Raw genomic sequence first — 21,040 nt, forward strand, 5'->3', positions numbered from 1 at the left:
ACAGGCATATGTTCTCCTTGACCCCCAGTCAGACTAACTGGTGTACCCATGTGGTGGACACTGGTGACAGTCTTCCTGTAAAGAGCAAGATTTACAGGCAACCTGACCACGTCAGGGACTGTATAAAGACTGAGGTGCAAAAGATGCTGGAATTAGGTGTCATTGAACCTTCAGAGAGCCCCTGGGCTAGCCCAGTGGTTCTGGTCCCCAAACCTCACACCAAAGATGGCAAGAGAGAGATGAGGTTCTGTGTGGATTACAGAGGACTCAATGCTGTCACCAGGACAGATGCACACCCTATTCCAAGGGCAGATGAGCTCATTGACAAGTTGGCTTCTGCCAAATATTTGAGCACATTTGACTTAACAGCTGGCTACTGGCAAATCAGGTTAGCTGAGGAGTCTAAAGCCAAGACAGCATTTTCTACCCCTAGTGGGCATTATCAGTTTGTGGTGATGCCCTTTGGTTTGAAAAATGCACCTGCCACCTTCCAAAGGTTGGTGAACCAAGTCCTCACTGGGTTGGATGACTTTTGTGCAGCTTATCTGGACGATATTGCTGTCTTTAGCTCCACCTGGGAGGATCACCTGATCCACCTGAAGGAAGTGCTGGAGGCTCTGCAGAAGGCAGGCCTCACTATCAAGGCAACAAAGTGCCAGATAGGGCAGAGCAAGGTTGTATACCTGGGCCACCTTGTAGGTGGAGGCCAAGTTCAACCACTGGAGAGTAAGATCCAGACCATCAAGGACTGGTCCCCTCCAACTACCCAGACTCAGGTCAGAGCTTTCTTGGGCCTGACTGGGTACTACAGGAAGTTTGTTAAGAACTATGGGTCCATTGTGACTCCTCTTAATGATCTGACATCCAAGAAGATGCCCAAAAAGGTTCAGTGGACAGAAATCTGTCAAAAGGCATTTGATGACCTGAAGAAGGCCATGTGCTCTGCACCTATCCTGAAGAGTCCTGACTACTCAAGAGAGTTCATTGTCCAAACAGATGCTTCTGAGTTGGGAGTGGGAGCAGTGCTTTCACAGCTTAATGTAGATGGCCAGGACCAGCCCATTGCTTTCATTAGCAGAAGGCTGACCCCCAGAGAGAAACGTTGGTCAGCTATAGAGAGGGAGGCCTTTGCTGTGGTGTGGGCCCTGAAGAAGTTGAGACCATACTTATTTGGCACTCACTTCAAGATTCAGACCGACCATAAGCCCCTCCTATGGCTTAATCAGATGAAGGGTGAAAACCCCAAACTACTCAGGTGGTCCATTTCCCTACAGGGGATGGACTTTACAGTGGAGCACCGCCCAGGGACTGACCATGGCAACGCAGATGGTCTCTCCAGGTACTTCCACTTAGAACATGAAGACACAACTGGTCAAGGTTAGTCTAATGTCCCTGCGTTTGGGGGGGGGTTATGTAGGAGAGTAGGGTCTGCTATCCTATGGTCACCCCAAATTTTTGCTTTTTGCTTCACTGGTTTCTGACTTAATGTGGCTGTGGGCCTGCTAATCAGACCCACAGCCTGCTGTTCTCTCTCTAAATTGATGCCCATGCACTCTAGGTGCATTACGAATTGGAACTGGTTCACCTTATGAGCCCCTGTAATAGTGCACCCTAGGTGCCCAGGGCATAGGTGTATCCAAGGCCTACCAGGGGCTGCAGCACGTATTGTGCCACCCCTGGCCTGGCCTCCATCTTTGACACAACTGGCTGATCACTCAGCTGGGGTAAGTCGGTGTAACCACCTCTTACTTAGGTACAGTATGTCTGTGCCTAACCCTAAACTGGACACATATGTTCCTATCAGCCACTCCTATGGAAGGCCTCATCAATCCTGGAGGCAGAGTGCTTGGAAATATGTGAGATGGTGCTCTGGCATGAGCTGAGCCTGTCTGCAGCTGTCGGGAACAACTCCCTAAGCTGGTCCGGGATATTGCCATACCATATACTCTTAAGTGCATTATAATCCTCGCGGTTAAATGCTAACTTTGGTTTGGCTTTATCAAAACATGTCGAGTAAGGTGTCATACGAATTGGAATACTATCCCCTCGCCAATTCTGGCGACGGGGATAGCATTCCACCCTTCTAGAGGGACACGACATGTGCGTAGCCTTAACCCCGGTTAAAGTTAAACAGAGCCTCAGCTTCACAAAATGGACGCTGCCACCACAGACACAAGTCTGGCCTCCTGCTGCTGACCGAAACTCGGCAGATGGTGGCCTGGACAAAGGGTTTCCTGCCTTGGGAGGTGCGAGCACCACCCCAGACAGGATTTTGTGTATTGGGTAGGACAGGGCTGAATAGAATCAGACATGCCCGGGGCACACAAGGTGTCCCCGTGCATAGGCCAGCCCAAACCGGTTCTGGGGCCTTCCAGCCCCAGTCCTGGCGCGGAGCTGGACAAAGGAAAGGGGGTGTAACCGCCCCCCTTCCTGGTTCCTCCCAGAGGAGGGACCTAGTAGGTGATCCACCCCCTAGATTGGAATAAGAGGGGGAGCAGTGCCATTGCACAGCAGATCATCCCGAAATCAACTTAAACTAAGAAGAAGACTGGACTTCGACATTCTGCTGCACAGAAGACTGAAGAAGAATCTCCCTTGTGGCCAAGGAGTGACCACCCTGTGAACACAGGTACCAACCAGCGACTCGACGTCTGCTTTGCCGCCGCCTCCCGCCGGAGACCGAGCCCAGAGCCCGACAAGAACCAGACTCCCAGACCTCTCAGAGCCCGATCCACAGTCCCTGCGAAGAAGGGACCCGTGGAGGCACCGAGCGACGTGGGACCGGACCTCTTGAAAGACACCCGACAAGCTGACTGCGCAGCTTCTGAGGCATCCTCGACGTTGTGCTTTGGGGATTGAGAACCCCCACCACCGAGCAGCCCTTGCACCGAAGATCAGCCCTCCAGCATCTCCACGATCTGCGTGGGGCCCTTTTGCATTGTGCCACTCGACGCGCCATCCCGGCCACTAGCCACGCGGCCAGCGGCCATCTTGGCGACGAACCCGAAGATTTAAACAGCAGGTCTGGTTGCTCCAGACCTACCCAAGCTCCTGTGAAAAGGAGCACTCGCTCTGACCTTGCTGGTCCGAGTGAACAGCATCTTTCAACTCCTGCGTGGCTTGCATTTGCCAAGGCCTGTTTGCTCCGATCAGGTCGCCGACACCGCCAACAGCGAGAAGCCTACGTGGGACAGCTCGTGACCGACTCCTGGACGTCCTCGACCCCGGGTATCCACGTGGCTGCAGAAAGAAGCTACCCGACAACGCCTGTTTGCACCCGACATCGCCTGGTTCCAATCTGGTTCCACGGTAGTCACTGGCTAGTGACTTTGAACACTGTCCCCTCTGCTTTCAGGTCTTCAACTCTTCAGATCCACCCTTGGATCCACCGGAACTCTTCTCATCGAGCCGCCTGCAGCATCTTCAGCTCCAAGCACCATCGACCAGCGTGACGAAACCCGACACATCTTCGACCCTGTGCACCCGCTTCCTGTGGGTGAGGTAACTCAGCTCCGCCGGTGCTCCTGCACTGGTACACATCCCAAGGGCCTGTGTTTTAAGTTTCAGCTCCGTAGGTCACTCGGAAGGTTCCTAACTTTCTAACTTTGTGCTTTTTACGCACCATAGACTTTGTATTGAGAAGTGCGTGCACTTTGAACACTGCACCCGAGTCCCGTGGGCCTTTCCCGACTTAGTTAACTCCAGTCTCGAATAGCTCCAGCGATTCCCAAGGCCCTAGGCCTCTTCACTTTCCTTTAGGTATCTCTTATACCACTTATTTAGTATATGGTTTAGGTGGCCCCTAGGGCTCATCCATATTGTGCAACTTTTGTATATTTTAAACTGTCTTGTGATTTTACGCTTGTGCTTCTGTGCTCATAAAGAGTCCAGGGGGATTTTAATAGTTAATAAATCAATATATATTTTCAATATATATCTGTGTGGTGTCCCTTTCATTTGGTATTCAAGGGGGTTGTGTATGGTATAACAGCTGGCTTCACATGCCTTTCAGAGTTTAGCCTAAGACTGCTTTGTCCACGTTACCACTAGGATAACTGGTCTACAAGGTTGAATTACAACCATCATCATAAGGGTTGCTTGGCATGGTACAAAGTGATCACTAGAACTAGTGAGCATTATATACCAGGCCAACTTCTCACACCCTGAGACTGGGTTTCGGGCACCGTGAGACACACCGTCCCACACTCATTCCTTCTCCACTGAGACCGGACTTGAGCCCCTACACCCCTCCCACTACACTGGGACCTTACTGGGCTACACCGAACCTCTTCCACCTCACAGGTCTGGAAGATATCTGAGCCACTTCCTTTGGGATCACTCCCCAATGCCTCCTCAGACTCTCTGGAATCCACCAAGAGGTCTGCCTCCAACGCAAGCTCTCTGGGGTCAGAGAACTCACACTTCACCGGGTGTTGACGTAGCTCTGGAAAACAGGGACTTAAAATATGCTCTCCAACAAATGAATCACACAGCCCCCCACAGTTGTTAACCAAGCTACCCTTTGCCTCACCCTCCAGTGCCTCACACAAGTACCCCACACCACTCTCCTGAGACTGGCAAGACAGTATCTGACTGTCTGTGTCACACAACCCACACTCTTCTGGCTGGTCTTCACACACACACCAAGATTTCTACCATGGGGGAACCCCTCTCCCTGTACCTCTCATCTAGAGTCAGTAGAGTGTCCCTCCCACCACTAGGAATATGGCCCCCTGTGCCAATCCCTTCAGGGACACTGCACTCCACTGGAACTACATCATAAACCTGAACCCCCTGGTGTATGTTGACCCCCTCCCTCAAGTCAGGCGCCACATCTCTGGGTGTTTGTACCTTTCTCTCCGCACTAGATATCATAATCATGCTGCCACCATCTGAGCTGGACTCCACTCCCAACTCAGCAAAGCTCCTTCCTTGAGCGTCCCATTTTTCTTTCTGGGCTAAGGCCCACCGGATCATACCCTCCTTGTTTAGCTGGTCTAATTCTCTGCACCTTTGCTCAGCAGCAAGGAGCAACTCATCTTTCTCTTCCTCACTATCAGAGAAGTCCTCCTCCTCAGAATCATCTGCTAATGTTGCTTCCCAAATTCTGGCCTCATGGGTATACAGACATGCCTCAAGATCCCTCCTTGTGGAACCTTTCTCCACGGGCAGCCCCCTCTTCTTGCAAAAGGCTGTTATCTCCTCTTCTGTGTAGATGCACAGGTGGAAAAAGTTGACTTCCATTTTGGCAGGATTTTACAGGTGCAACACTTGCCAGAGTCTCAATATCCAAAAAATACTTCTAGGAGGACACCGCAAAAAACAAACAGTATGTGGTGGCATAGTGGTCTGCACTCACTAGTGATGTACACCAATCACTGTGGGGCTAGTACAAATACAAGCTCAAATCCCCACCGCTGCCCAAAAATGTTAGAACTGGGGCTCTCTAGTTGGCAGAGGTAGGTACCACTGTCCAAATAGGGACCCTTGATTCTAGTCAGGGTAAGGAGGGAACCCTCTGAGATAACCCCTGCTCACCCTCTAGGTAGCTTGGCACGAGCAGTCAAGGCTAATCAGAAGGCAATGTGTAAAGTATTTGTACCAACACTCACAGTAACACAGTGAAAACACCACAAACTGACTCCACAACAGTTTAGAAAAATAAAGGTATTTAATCTAAACTACACAAGACCAAAATGACAAAAATCCAACATACACAGTTCAAGAATATGGTTTCAAAAGAGTTCTTATGGTTGCACTAAAGGTTCTTTAGGTTGCGATAAAATAATCCACAGTTGCGTGAAAAGTTCACAGTTGTGTCACGTTTCAGACACAGTACCTTTAGCTGCAACAAAGTTCCAAAAGCAGAAGCTGGTGCGGTGGAAAACAAGCAATGCGTTGCTCCTGAGACCCTGGGGAGGCGTTTGCGACATCCCCGCTGCAGCAGCGGGCGTGTTGCGACGAATCCGGTCTGTATGGGGAGGAAAGCCACTTGTATGGATTCCGGTGCGAAGGTTCCGTAGGAAGTTTGTTCTCGCAAAGGCACGATGCGATGATCTTTGGAGTTGCGACGATCTCCGGGGCGACGATGCGCGGACCAGCGGTGATCTCACTCGCAGCTCCTCGATGCGATGGCTTCGACGATGACTATCGCAGTGACGTGATGTGGTCCGCAAGCAGGCGGTGCAGCGATCTCACCTAGCGACGACAGGTTCTGCGACGACACTCTCAACGATGTTAGACTTCCCGGCACCGATCGGGTGCCTCCCGCAAACGAAGGATGCGACGGCTCTGACAGCGGCAACAGGCGCTGCGACGATCTCGACCTTCGTAGCGGCGGGAATTTCCTCGCACTGTCGGGGATGCACTCCGCAGCGAGCGATGCCATAACTTTTCTGTAGAAAAGTCTCTCAAATATTGGTTTCCAGCTTCCCAGCACAGGTACAACTTCCAGAGGCACCACACATGGGCCAAGCACTCCAGGAAGGACAGAACTCTCTCAGTAGAGCTTAGGGGAAGCTGGGGGTGAAGTCCTTTTGTTCCTGGGACTTCAGAACAGGGAGCCAGCTCTTCTTCCAGCCCTTGGAGATTCCTTCAAGCAAGGGGACACAGCACAAAGCAAAGTCCTTCCCCTCTTCTTGGCAACAAAGCAACTGCAGGTCAGCCCTGGCAACACATCAGGGCAGTCTTCCTTCTTCAGTCTTCCAGCTTGATCCTGGGCAGAGGTTCCTTCTTGATTCCAGGATGATCTATTTTTCTGTTGTCAGGGGTCCTGTACTTATACCCCTAAAAGTCTTTGTTTTCTTTGTACAAGTGGGCCCTGAGCCCGGTCTGAACCAGTTCTGGGTGTTTCTTGAGCACTTTGTTTTCCTGGCTTCTCCTTTCCTTTCAGAGTGAGGGGCAGGGACTTCAGCAGCCCAGCAGGAGGTGGAGCCAGCATTGTGGAAGGCAGGCACAGCCCTATTCAGGCCCTGGTGCTATCTCCTCCCACCACTCAAGTTGCAAATGCAGTCATTCAGCCTAGGGCTGACTCAGCCAGCCTCCTGGGGAATCCCCAGCCCCTGTCACTCTCAAACCAGACAGTCAATACACAAGCAGGCCAAGGCACACAGAAGGGTCAGACAAGAGAACAGCAACTTTCTAAAAGTGCTGTTCTCAAACACAGGATTTAAAAACAACCTTTCCCTAAAAGATGTGTTATAAATTGTGAGTTCAGGGATACTATACACTTATGTCCTATCTTGTTCCTATGGGAAGAAATGCTGGTAGCCACTGTAGCCAGCATCCCCCATGTTAACCTATGGTGCAAGATAGCCTTACAATAGTGAAAAACGAAAAATGGCTGTCATTCACTACCAGAGCATGTCACCTGCACCAGTACATGCTCTACCTTTCACATACACTGCACCCTGCCCAGGGGGGTACCTTGGGCCTTCCATAGGGGAGACCAATGTGCACAAAAAGGGAAGGATTAGGCCTGGTCAGTGGGGACACTGATCAGGAGGACATGGCAGTTCACAGACTGCACACAGGCACTGCGGTGGCAGGCCTGAGACACCATTTCGGGGCTACTCATGTGGGTGGCACAATCAGTGCTGCAGGCCCACTAGTAGCATTTGTCATCACCAGCCCTGGCACACCCAGTGCACTTTACTAGGGACTTCATGGTGATACAAATATGCCAATCATGTATATCCAATCACAATAACAATTTACACAGAGAGCATATGCACTTTAGCACTAATCAGCAGTGGTAAAGTGCGCAGAGTCATATTGCCAACAGCCATGGGTCAGGAAAAATAAGGGAGGAAGAAGCAAAAAGTTGGGGGATGACCCTGCAAGAAGGGCCAGTTCCAACACCCGTCTACATTTTACTCATTCATTAGGGGAAGTAATGATGACATGTAAAGGGCGCCTAGAAGGAAATGGGAGCTCACACTTCTGCGTTAAATGTAGTGCATTAAGTTGCAGTCTCCAGTATTCATCTTGTGGGCAAAAGAATCTGCTTCTTTGTGTACCCCTAGTAGATAATATCGACAAAGAATGAAAAAGTAAATGAAACTGTGAATCTGCCTAAGTTAATTGATCAAAATTTGTGGAGATAGAGAGGATTGATTCAATAGGACGTCTGCTTGTCACCAAAGTTGAAAGATCTTGTGACACTCCGCAAGGGGCACAGTCCATCTGCTTAGGCACTCCGACTCCTCAATAAAAGATTGCCTTACACACATATATCTGAAAGAAGAATGTGGTGCTCATAGGGGTGGGTGGGAACTTTAATTTATTGGCGATAAGCATGTGGAATAATGGTGAGACTACAAAGTCCACTAAAGGAATAGTTAATAAGACACTGACATAGAAGCAAGTCATCAAACTTTTAAAACTCCAAGACCACAACCCAATCATGTTCCCGGGAAGATGGATCAATACTCTGAAGTTACATTACCTCCTTGTGCACCTTCTTTTTCAAATCTTCAGCTGCCTTTGTGATATCCTGGTCTCCCTGGATCCCGTTGGCCAGGATCAGAGCACGGTATAGAGAGTTCCTCACTTCAGACTGGCCTGGAATCACAGACCCATCAGCAGGTACCAAGCTGAATTGTCCCTTGTATAAAGCTTCTTTTCCTTTCACACGATTCTTGACTTTGTCTGTCCAACTTGACCCACTATAAAAATATAAACTTATTAGAGCACTTGTACAAGAATATCTGTGAACAGTGTGATCATGGCTGAACTGCCATGATATATGTGCACATAAGAATGTTAATACCAGTAAATAAAAGTTCGATATTCGCATGACAAATGTAAGCATAGTAATGAAAATGTCAGTTAATGCGATATCAATGACCGCCATGTTAGATGTGCATGCAGTAACAAACTCATTTTCTTGCTGTTGAATCCACCTGAGATGATCTCCCCATCAACCCAGAGTCAGAGATATGTGATCAGACAGGCCCTGAGACACATACCCAAGCCTACCGATTGATAGGTCATAGGTGGGGTTACACTTAGTCAGAAGACTAATGCGATTGGTTTATCGAGCCTGGCAGCTGCAAATGGAGAGGGAACCCTGTATGGACGGATTCACATCTGCGCAACAAGACCAGTGAGCAGAGCCATAATTGATTAAAAGTTCTGCCGAATCCGCGGGGCAGAGGTCCGTCAGAAGGCTGTTGTCACAGGGTAATAGACTACAACAGATCCTTAGTCCACTCCCAGCATGCATCATGTGGAAAACTAGGACAAGCTCGTTAATCATCAAGATGTTACTGACAGACTATCGGGTTAACTTAGCTCTGTGTACCGCGCAATGTATTCCCTCTTCATTGGGCTAGGAGCAAGCTAAGATTCTTTTGGACAAAAAAACATTTTTTCCTTCAATTGTTTTCTCTTGTATTGCCATTAAGGTTTTCAATCTTTGCATTGTTGATGTTGCGGTGCTGTTACATTTTGCAAGTGTAGTTTATGTAGAAATGTTATGTCCTGTCAGTTTATGCATCTTTGAAATAGTAACCATTTTTTCCCACAACTCTGTACTACAACTTGCATTGTTCTGACCTAATCCTTGCACTTTCATAGGTTGTTGTTATTTCATTGCGTTGTCTTTGTTTACTGTTAAGTGTTTTATGTAACGCATCATTCTCCTTAATAGAACTCATAATCAGTGGGTGTGGCCTGCACAACCCTGTGTACACAATTTCCCCACCACCAGGGAAGAATTTGTAATTATTTAAAAGCAGAGAAAGTCAGAAGTTTATGAACTCTCAAAAAGTTTCCTAACTCATCATGAAGTAATCGCTATACAAGAAAAGGTGGATTTGCTATTGGTAACCTGCACATCAAATAGTGTCCCCTTATTATAAAATTTAGCAGCTATACACAAACATCAAGTATTGAATGCAACTTTGGTGTTTAACGCTCATCCACCTAGGGCGTTAAGCTCTGTATCCACAAGGAGTGCAACAGATATCACATTAACAAAAGAACACCAGAGCACATCACATATGGGTAACTTTTATCCTTTGTGCAATCTGCACTCTTCTCCAATCAATGTTCTTGTAGGAAAAACATGTTTTTCAATCAAAGAGAGTCACGTAGCGTAGACCAGTTAGATTTTATTCCTTTCAAAACACAATCTTCCACTTGGCTGTGGAACATTGTGTTTTGAAAGAAATAAAATCTGACTGGTCTACGCTACTTGACGATCTTGGATTGAAAACAAAATTTCCTACAAAAGAGAAGAGTGCAGATTGCACAAAGGATAAAAGTTACCTGTTAGATTTTGGGGTCTCTAGTTGGCAAAGGTAGGTACTTGTGACACATAGAGACCCTCTCCGCTAGTCAGGATAAGGGGATTACACACCCAAAATAACCCCTGCTCACCCTCTTGGTAGCTTGGCACGAGCAGAAGGGCTTTACTTCAGAGGCGTTTTAAGTTAAGCAGTTGTGACCACATACAGTGACCCAGTGACAACACTACAAATAGACACCACACAGGTTTTATATTAAAAATAAGTAGACTTTATATAGAGTTACCACAAGACCACAAACAACAAAAATACACACTATGATAATTTAAGATGGTAGATTTAAGTTTAGTTCAGTTCAGTTCTTAGATGCGACACTCTGCATCATTGTACCTTAGGTTGCGTTGCGCTTCAGCGACAAGCAATGTCGCAGCGATAGGAAATGCGGCAAAATTCAGATACAAAGAAATAAAGCCGTGAAGATCTTCCAGATGCGGCACGCTTCTCGGGGATGCGAGAAGTCTTTGTTTCGATGCGTAGACTGCAGCGGCAACACCCTTACGATGCGACGGCAACAGCTCCAGCGGCAACGCTCTTCTCCCACGATGCGTGAAGCTTCCGCTCGATGTGACAACTACAGCGGCGACATCCAACATGCGACGGCAGCAGCTCCGACGGCGGCGCGCTTCTCGGAGATGCAGGGTGCTCTTGGTCGATGCGGTGCAATGCAACAGTTCCAGCGGCGACACCCTCCTTCGGAGTTTTGACGGCAGGCACAGCGACGGCGACACACTCCGACCTCGTTGCGAGATTCGTCTCCTGATGCGGTGCAGTGCGAGAACTACAGCGGCGACACCCTCCTTCGGAGTTGCGACGGCCGCAGCAGCGATGGCGACACGCTTCCTCTTCGTTGCGGCAAGCTTCTCTCAGGTGCGGTGCAGTGCGACAGTTCCAACGGCGATACCCTCCTTCGGAGTTGCGATGGCAGGCCCAGCGACGGCAACTCGCTTCTTCTCGTTGAGTCGCGCTTCCAGCTTCTTGGGATACGCAGTTCCTCAGAAGGCCCAAAACAGCAGCAGGAACTTCCAAAAGAACTCTGGGGAGCTGGGGGGTTGAAGTCTGTTGTCCCTGAGACTTCAGCAGGAGGCAATCTCTTTTCCAAGCCCTTGAAGATCCTTCACAAGTTGAAAGCAAAGTACACAAAGTTCCTTTCTCCTTCCTTTGGCAGTAAGGCAACTACTGCAGGCCAATCCCCCAAGCAGCACTTCAGCTTGGGAATAGTCTATCTTCAGTTTCTTCAGGTTCCTCTCCTCAGTAAAGGTTTCTTCTTGTAGTCCAAAGTGATCTAATTTCATGGGATCAGGGTCCCAATATTTATACCCCAAAATCCTTTTTTCTCTGAGGGGAGAGGGGCCTTTGCCCAGTCCAAACCAGTTCTGAAGCACTCTGTTTACCAGACTTCTCCTTTCCTTTCACAGTGCTGGGCAGGCACATCAGACACCCCACAGGAGGTGGAGCCAGCATTGTGGAAGGCAAGTACAGTCCTGGAGCACTTTGTTCACAGGACTCCTTCTCTTCTTTCAGTGTGCAGGGCAGAGACATCAGCCTCTCCCCAGGGGGTCGAGCCAGCATTGTGGAAGGCAGGCACAGCCCTATTCAGGGTTCAGGTGCAACTCCTCCCTCCCATCTAGATGCAGATCTCTCTATTCACCACTGGGTGACTCAGCCTGTCTCCTGGAATTCTCCAGCCCTGTCACTCACAAAACCAGACATAGGAATACACAAACTAGCAGAGGCAGGCTTGAATGGTTAGAAAAGCAAATACCTACTTTCTAAAAGTGGTATTTGCAAACACAATATTAAAATAAACTTTACTAAAAGATGTATTTTATTATTCTGAGTTCAGGCATACCAAACTCGAATGTCTACTATATTCTCTGAGACAGTTAGGATTATAAAATGTAATAACTCTAACAGCCCCTTCTGGCCTATGGAGAACAGGTAGCCTTGCAATAGTGAAAATTAAACCAATTTAGAGTAAAATTCCTCATCATTACATGGGACTAATGTGTTTTATGTTGCATTTGCAAGTTTGTTTAATATTCCATAACTAATGTTGTTTTGTCTGTCCTATTGTCTTTGTCAACATTAATGCGGCTGATTATCTGATGGCATGTGCTTTTATTATGCGTGCTTATGTGTTTGTCTATGTTGTGTCTGTTTATCCATGTTGTGTTTGTCTATCTTTTTACTCTTTCAGATATATGAAGAATCCTGCTGGACACTATGACACTATGAAGAATGGTAGATATTAAATGTGCTGCTTTATTTGTGTGCTTCTGCTAGGTGACTTATACTAATGGGTTAACATTAGCTATGTAGGTTGGAAACAGAATGACTTTCATTACCTGAATTAATTATTGTTTTGTGTTTGTTTAAATAATAGTTTTCTGAAAAAGTGACGCAAGCTAAAAGTGGCGCAGTGACGCAAGCAAAAGTGGCGCAGAAAATTGATGCTTTCTGAAAAGAGGCCTGCGGATGAAAAGCCACATGAGAAAAACTTATTTTGAAAAGGATGAGAAGCCTATGAACTTTTATTGTGAAAAGTTTTTGAAAAGAACTGCAAAAGGCACTCTTTGGAGAGGTTTGCTAATGTGCCACGAGAAGCTCAGAACGGACAGGCTCAAGGCCAGGATGTGAGTCGCGGCATTTTTGTGCACTACATGAACAATCTTTGCTACAAAATGTAGCAGCCTAAGGAAGTGCCGCCAGGACTCTGTGCATGAACAATGGCTTTGTGTAAAAGCCTGGACTTGAGGTGGAAGATGTCACAGTTTACTGTGGCGTGAGGCGGTTCAGCCAATGGGGAGCCAGAATTCAGCTGATGGTATGTGAAATTAGTTAGTTTAGCCATAGTTTTAGGGTATAAGAATAGGCTCCGGGAGCAGATTTTTGGCTTACGCTTCTTGATTCCAGAGGGACGTGTTCTGCTGTCCGATGATTACACGTAAGGAAAGCTGACTTTAAAAGATTTTGTTTCCAGGCAATGAGGGTAGAGACAGAGAGTTAGTTAGGGTTTGGAAATGCTCTTTTTCACTTATTTTTGCTAATGAATAATATTTTCTTGAATTAAGCTCTCTTTATAAATGCTGAATAAAACTTTCTTATGACTTTTTAAAATGCTTGCTTAATAAAGTTCCAAAACCTAAGTTTTCCTGAATATGTTTGAATAAACTTTTAAAATGACAAGCTGGTCTTGTTTATTGTAGATAGTTTAAACAACATATCAGATCCATTCGCCTCATGATTCAGCTGCTCTGTTATTCTTATGGGCCTGGTATTGATTGGTAAGTTTGGTGGTAGATGGTGACATCATTTATGCAGAATTTTAGTAGGAGCGCTGGATCACTCTGCAATGGCAGACCTGAGACACACTTTTACAGGCTGCTTCTGCGGGTGGTACAACCAGTGCTGCAGGCCCACCAGCAGCAGTTGGATTCACATGCCCTGGCACACTCAGTGCACTAGACTAGGTTCTGACAAGTAAACCAAATAGTCAATCATGGAATCACCAATTAATACATTCATTTACAGTAGGGAGAGCACATGCACTTTAGCACTGATCAGCAGTGGTAAAGTGCCCAGAGTCATACAATAGCCAACAACAGGTCAGAATAAATATAGGAGGAAGGCAAAACTTTCAGGGATGACCCTGCAAAAAGGGCCTAGTCCAACAGTGGGTATGCATCCACCTCCAGGAGAGAGACAGTTGGATTCTGGGAGCCCCCTGAGGCGTCGCAAAAACCAGGATCCCTGTAGCGGTCTATGGGCCATCTCAAACTGATTCATAAAATATAACATTTGCCACAGTCTCATTTCGAGACCTTTTTGTATCAAATGTGAAAAAATAGTTCCAACACAGAAATATGAATGAATAAATGATTGATTCTTGGTGCCTTACCTTTCGTCCCTGTTCTTTACTTTGAGCAGCTGCAGGGTGATGACGCCGGCTGTGGAGTCTTTGCCCGGGTAGACCTCCGTGGAGATCTTCTTCTGATTCTCGTCCACCATGATGACCTTGATACCTTTCCCCTTCAGCAGGTCACTCTTGGTGAGGATGTTCAGATCCAGCTCTGTGGCTGGGGAGCTTGTGTTCTCCATTTTCTTCACAAAGTCATTCACCTCCTTCTGCTCCGCCTCTGTTAGTTGAAGTTTTTCTCCATCGTCTGGCGTCTTCTTCATCTTTCTTTTGTGCTTTTGTTCAATGAAGAACCGTTCAGTCTTGTTTCTCCCCAGGATATTGTCGATGGTTTTACCAACATGTTGATTCATTTCTCTGCGGATAGGATTGTTTATCAAAATTGTTAATCGGTTTGTGAATATACTAAGCAATTCATCATTTAATAACTGGGCTACTGTATCTAATAATTCAGTTTTCACTGTCTGTACATCAGGAAAATTGTGGCGTTCATCTTTCTTATATTCAGCTACAGATGAAAGCTCACCACACTTCTTAACCATAAACGGGATGACTCTTGTTTCAATCATGTCTTGAGTCGGGGCAGAGTTTATCATCTGCACAAACTCAACAGTGCTTTTACCAATCGCAACACTGAGCTTAAAGCCTTTCTGGATGGCTCCTTTCACCTTGGCTTTCTCCAGAATATCGAGGATACCATTTTCCATGGTCTGGAGGTAAGTAAACACCTTACTCATGGTGTCGTAGTCATCGTTAATATCGGCGACTGCATATCGACAAACCTCTGCCATTACATTCTTCATGATCTCTCTGTGGGCTGCTCTCACCTGAAAGGTGGTCGGGGTTTCTGTCTGAAGAGCTTTTTCTGGAACCCCATTGACTATTACAAACTTGACCATTATCTCGTTCAAAGATTGATCTCCCTTGACTGATTTTGATATCATGTCTTTGAATGCTTTCTCAAAGATAGCTTTGAAGACGGCTTCAAGCCCTTTGTCCATGCCGTATTCCAGGCCTTTTAATGCCCCTTGTTTGGCGATCTCTTGACCAGCATACTTTGCTGCATGCACAAAATTTTTTTTCAAGGCAGAATTTGAGGCGAGGGTCTTGATGGACCTTGCTAGAGACTCTTTGGTCACAACAGAGGCTGTTGATTTTGCTGAAGTAGCAATCGTAGAAATTAGAGCTTTCCCTGTACGAATGATATCATCAGCGACAGATGCAAAGGATTTGGCTCCAGTTATCAGGCTTTTTGCCACTTTGATGACAGTTTCAGCTACTTTTTTGATGGTGCTAAATCCTGCAGTTATGAGTGATAGCCCAATACTAATGGCCTTGGATATTGCCCATTCTGCCCAATCGAATGCACCTTTTATCATCCCCTCGATCCCTGATATCATGTCCGACACACCCTCAGAAATCAGACCCATTCCGAACTGACTAGCTGTTCCTAATGTGAGAACACACACAAGGACCCCAGCGAGGACCTGTAGAGCTCCAAGGATAAAACAGATCAGAGCATTAATGCAAAATTCTGGCTTCTTCTCCACTTCAAACACAAAGGACAGGCCATAGTCATACAGCACATTCATCTCATCAGTGGTGATAAGGCCACGATCCGTTGACAAAGAGAAGACAGCCTGGTCCTTGGTTATAGCATTACTTTTGCTCTTTTGGAGCTCAGTTAGCTTTGCTACAGACTTATCGATGTAGTCGATCCAGGACTTGAATAGACTGTTGCGCGTTTGCATTTGTTTTGTGAAGTTGGGATCGTCTCTGTTGTGAGGTTCAAACTTGGCTAAGCAGGACATCTGGCAGGCAACTATAGTGTTTGACACCTCAGATACATAGACATCGATCATTTGCTTAGATTGCGTTAAAAGATCTATTGCCTTCTGCATGTATCCTTCCTGTCTCATATTAATTGTAATGTAGGCCTGATTGTAGAGGGAGACGGCACGGTACACCCGATCAGTCTTCTCTGCTTTCTGCCAGAATGATAGCGCCCCATAATCCGATCCTTTATTCTGAGTGTGGAGGTACATGCGATCCATAGCCTGTTTGATGAAGTCGTAGAAGTTATCTGATTCCCCTCGCAGGAGGCTGTCTGCTCTCTTCTGAATCACTTGTCCAAGGTCTTTCTTGAGCTCATTGATGTCTTTATGGTCTTCAATGTCCTTGTCATGTAGTGTGAGCCAAAGGGCCCAGCTCTCCTTTAACGCATTCAGAGCCGGGCGGTAGTCTAGCTTTGTCTTTGAGTAGTCAATGGTGTCATCACGCATCAGCAAATCGGAAGACATATAGATATCTTGTTTTTCTTCCTTATTATAATGACCTTGGAAAAGATTTAGATTTCCACAAAAGTTCTCAAAGAGTTCCTCCCGCATCTGTACTTCCAAGAGCTCATCGTTTTCCATGTCTGCAATTCGCTTCTTTTCATAATCTGCTCTGAGCCGTCTCATCACCTCGATGGGTTGGCCCTGATACGATGATGACAGATCAGTTTGGTTTAATATCATCTGCACCATACCTGGGTTTCCTTTACGAGAGGTTCGACCAAATATTTGTTTTTCGACTCTCATGTTTGTGGGGAAATGAGTAAGGATAACAAACAGTCCTCCACTTTTATTCACATCTTTAGTGATTTTAACATCCGTGCCTCTTCCTCCGAGGTTTGTAGCAATGATAACATCTCCTGAATCAAAGATTCTCTTTTCAATATTGTGCTTATCACTTCTGGTGTACAAGGTTATTTTATCTGGATTGCAAACCTTAAATTCTACTAAGTCTTTTTGCAGCCTTTCAGATGTTTTCACATCTTCGCAGACAACTAAAGTCGCTTGACCTTTGCCCCGCTGATTTGGACTTATGCGCTCCTTCACATACTTACAAATACTTTTGATCCATGGATCGCGCCCTCCTTCGACCTGCAGAATGGGCAGTTCAGTTTTTTTGGTATGGCGGTGAGTAGGCATAATATAGCAAGACACCTTGTAGTGTTTTTTAAGAAACTCAACCTCTGCCTCATCCCCTAGGGTCCCAGAGACCCCAAACATGCCTGTGCCTTTAGTGTATCGCTGAAGGAAATGGAAATTTGACATGAAGTTGGTGACATTGGACAGTGGTGAGATCGCCAGCTGGTGCTTCATCTCCAGGAACTGCTGTAAGCCGTCACCCCAGCGCTTGTTCTTCTCAAGGACACCGGTAGCTTTGAAGTCCACTGGGATGATGTTGTGGTATTCATGGATGGGTGTGGTGGACTTCACTTGTCCTGTGTCTGTGGCTGATTCTATCATGTACTCTCGATCCTTCTCCATCACGATTGCCTTCAATGCATTTTCCACCAAGGTCTTTGTCCGGTTTTGTGTATATTCCTTCAGGTAGGCTGGAAGGAGAATAAAGTTCTCATCCTTATTCTCTTGTTTATCTGCTGGCTGGTAGGTATCTGAGTACCTGATTCTGGATTCCAGTTCACTGACCGCTCCTGCCACCAACGCCTTTTGGCTCATCAACTCACAGGCACGGCCATTGTTCAGGAGAAGAATTTGAACCTTGTCATGATCAGATGTGGATATTTTGTCCAATGAGGAGTTATCCAATGAGGAACTGATCTCAAATGCAGATGCTTTACCATCCTTTACCTCATAGTAATCAAAAACAACAGCATCTTCAAAGACTTTCTGAAATATAGACAAGAGATTTCTTTGCTGCTCAGGTCCAAGTTTATCCATGAGTTTCTTAATTTCAGATTCTTGTGGCTCATCTGTAACTGACCTTTCAGAGTTATTCAGGACAGTTTCTATCTGCTTAACATCCTCTTCAGTAAAGAACCCCAGCTGCAATCCCGGAAATAGAATGTCGAGGGAGGAGAAGTGCTCTGATGTGTTTGGCCCCATGACTGCTGCTGCAGCAACTTTGTGAAAGTATTGTGTTCCCGTTGCCCAAAGAATGTCACCAGTTTTGGCCTCCTGGATGCGTTGGCAAGTGCACATCTTGGCCCAAACGGCTGCCATCAGTTGTTCTAAGTGCCGCATTCCTGTTGCTGCATGTGAAAGGTATGTGACTTGGACGCCGCTGTCTAAGGTCATATAGTCCACTTCATCCACAATGGATATGTCAAAGGTCCGGTCTCCACGGGTTTCGCGTTTTTCAAACTCTTGTTTTAGAATGTCAGCAGCAAAGTTTCCAACGGTGCCATACACAATATCAGCTGCATATGCCTTTTTAACTGCCTTGTCAATTTCTCTTGAGTCGGTACATTCATCTAAACCTGGTGGTGGTACAACGCTGCAAGACACATCGAACATCTTGTAGAGTTTGATCCATTCTTCTTGATCACGACGGGCAAGCACTGGTGAACTTGTGATCACATCGACCTTCTTCCCTCGGATGGCATGAACAAGGGCGAGCATGGCTACAATGGTAGATTTACCCTCTCCAGTAAAGATCTCCAAAAGACAACCATTGCATGCAGGATCTTTAGAAATCAGAAGAGTCAACAGAGATGCGAGTTGAGTCATGCGGGGGAAATAGCCCTCAATCTTCTCCCCCGATTGATTTACAATTGTCGTGGTGTCCTGAACAGCCACACACAAACCAATCAAAATTTTCACCAGTGTCTCAATATCAGGATTTTCGAAGTCCATAGATCTGGTCATGGCAATACCTTCTTTCTTCATATTTTCATTCAGATCTAGGGTTTGATATACTGGAAGTCGATTGCCAACTTCGCTAAGCACTTGTTCGAGGATAGAAAGAACCTTTTCAGGATAATTGTTTTTCCTCATTTCAGCTAGCATGGTTTTTAGGTCCTTGTCTTTCTCATTCTTTACATGTTGCTGTAGAGGAAGCATCGGATCCTGGTCCTTCAAAGACGCTAGGGTTGTGTTTATATCGATCTGGTACGTCTGCACACATTGAAGGATGGCCTCCACCTTCTCTTGTGAAACGCTGCTCTCCTGCACCTTTAGAGCAAATAGAACTGACTGGATTGGAGTCCAGGTTCCACTGAATAATATGTGTCCAAGTAGGTCTTGGCTGGTGCTGGAAAGCTTGGCAAACACAACTCTTGATAGCTTTGCAGCTAAAGTCTTGTTTGTTTTGTAGAGTATATCCAGGATGCGTATAAGGTAGCTGGATTTATCATCTAGTTCCTCCTTAAACTGCAGAATGTTAATCATCTCTAGTCCAGCACCCTTCAGTGTCACTTGGACTGTTGCCTGAAGGAGACTCAGATGTTCAGTCAGTGACAAGTTGTCATAATCAAAGGCCTTATCCAAGCTCGCATGACACCAGATGGGTATGTCCTTTTCCAAGAAGTACTGAGCAATGAGCTGTTGCTGTAGTGCTTTCATCCGTTCACCAATGTTCTGTGGTGAGGGACCTTCCTCTTCTTTCATCTTGTTATCAAGTAGGAGCTGGTTAAATTTCTTCTCAGTGTCCTCCTCCTGAAATAAAGGTAAAAAGGATAAGTTACTTCCATAGCCTCTACAACTTTAGAGTTCCATCAGAGACCAACCCCCCCCCTACCTGCACCATGAAAGAAGGAGCACTTTAATCATCACTTGGTGCCTCCCTCTGGTTCCGTCGAGTATTCGTGTTTGTCGCAAAGCTTGAGGGCTGAGGGCTGTGCTACAGTGTACTACCATAGTTATGCTGAAGTATGTCAAATGTTGTTGCTCATGGAGTTTGTTGGCATGGAAACCTGTCTGAAGAAGTACAGACAGTGCCCCAGAAGTTTCCCAACATCCCTCCAAAAGAGGGTGAATGGAAGAACAGTCTCAAGAGAACCCAGTTGGGTTGCTTGAACTTCACAAATGTAGTTTTTTTCCAATCGCATTTCACCATGTCATCCTTAGAAGTATTTTTAAAACCCTGCTTCTAGAGCCAGTGTACCTTCATGCTCTATCGACCTGTGGCCCGGCACCTCTGATTGCAAGATGACTCTTCCTTTAGATTTTATATCACAATCTTCTTGTTCTTCCTTTTCATCATCTCACTCAGTTATCATCACATTTTCCCCCTATAATTTCTCACCCAGTGAACTTCCTGTACTTAGTAACTTATGACACCAGGCGGTAGGCGATCCAAGCTCCCCACAGCATCAAGAAAGGCAACAGTCTTTCAGCTAGGCATATGAATTCCCAGGTCTATTTAATTAAACTAATAACAATTATTTAAACTGTGAATCACCACGGGGAGAACAAAGAACTGAATCTATGTTAGTAACAATATTTATGTGGTACAAAACAAGCAGAGAAGAAAAAAACAGTGACTGGTGGGCTGGAGCCCAGGAGAAAAAATCTATATGGTTTGCAATGCAGCAGATCACCCGTCAATTTCTATTGTGTATGGTAAGGGCCGGCGGACGTGGTGGAATGCAGGCCTCAGAATATATATTTTATGCCAATTTAGACTGAGAAGAGCTCTTGTTTGGGGCTATATTGTGTTCAGAGGCCATAATAAAAACCTTCCAATCCCAACATCAATCATCTTCTTCCAAAGCACATGATCACCTCTCTGAGGGCACAAGTGATCCTGCAAGTGACGCCTTGAGGACTCCCTTGACATGATTCTTTCCATCACATCCTGATTACGCTCAATTGGATTTCAAACACAACCTCATCAAGGTGTCCCAGACACAGGCCACATTAGACCCCTCATTTTAGATGGACGGTCCACCCTTGCAGGAAGGCGCCATCTTGAATTGGGATGGACATCAAGGTGTCTGGTACATGTCATATGCCTGATGTTCTCTCGGTCTTGAGCTGTGCGTTCTCTCTCCGCTGAGAGTGCGCCCATCCTGCTGGATGAA

At 46.3% G+C, this 21,040-nt stretch overlaps 1 protein-coding gene across 1 annotated transcript in view; it reads right to left on the bottom strand.

Moving 5' to 3' along the window:
- Nucleotides 1-21,040, bottom strand: part of LOC147725821 (uncharacterized) — a 272,536-nt gene that overhangs the window by 103,889 nt on the left and 147,607 nt on the right. The window contains exons 4-5 of the mRNA XM_086959996.1: nucleotides 14,209-19,673; nucleotides 8,447-8,666 (exon numbers count right to left, since the gene is read on the bottom strand). Of these exons, the coding sequence (XP_086816122.1) occupies nucleotides 8,447-8,666; nucleotides 14,209-19,673 (5,685 nt within the window). The remainder of the gene's footprint in view (nucleotides 1-8,446; nucleotides 8,667-14,208; nucleotides 19,674-21,040) is intronic.

This window comes from Lissotriton vulgaris, chromosome 3_1 (assembly GCF_964263255.1).
Source record: "Lissotriton vulgaris chromosome 3_1, aLisVul1.2, whole genome shotgun sequence".
Classification (NCBI taxonomy): Eukaryota; Metazoa; Chordata; class Amphibia; order Caudata; family Salamandridae; genus Lissotriton; species Lissotriton vulgaris.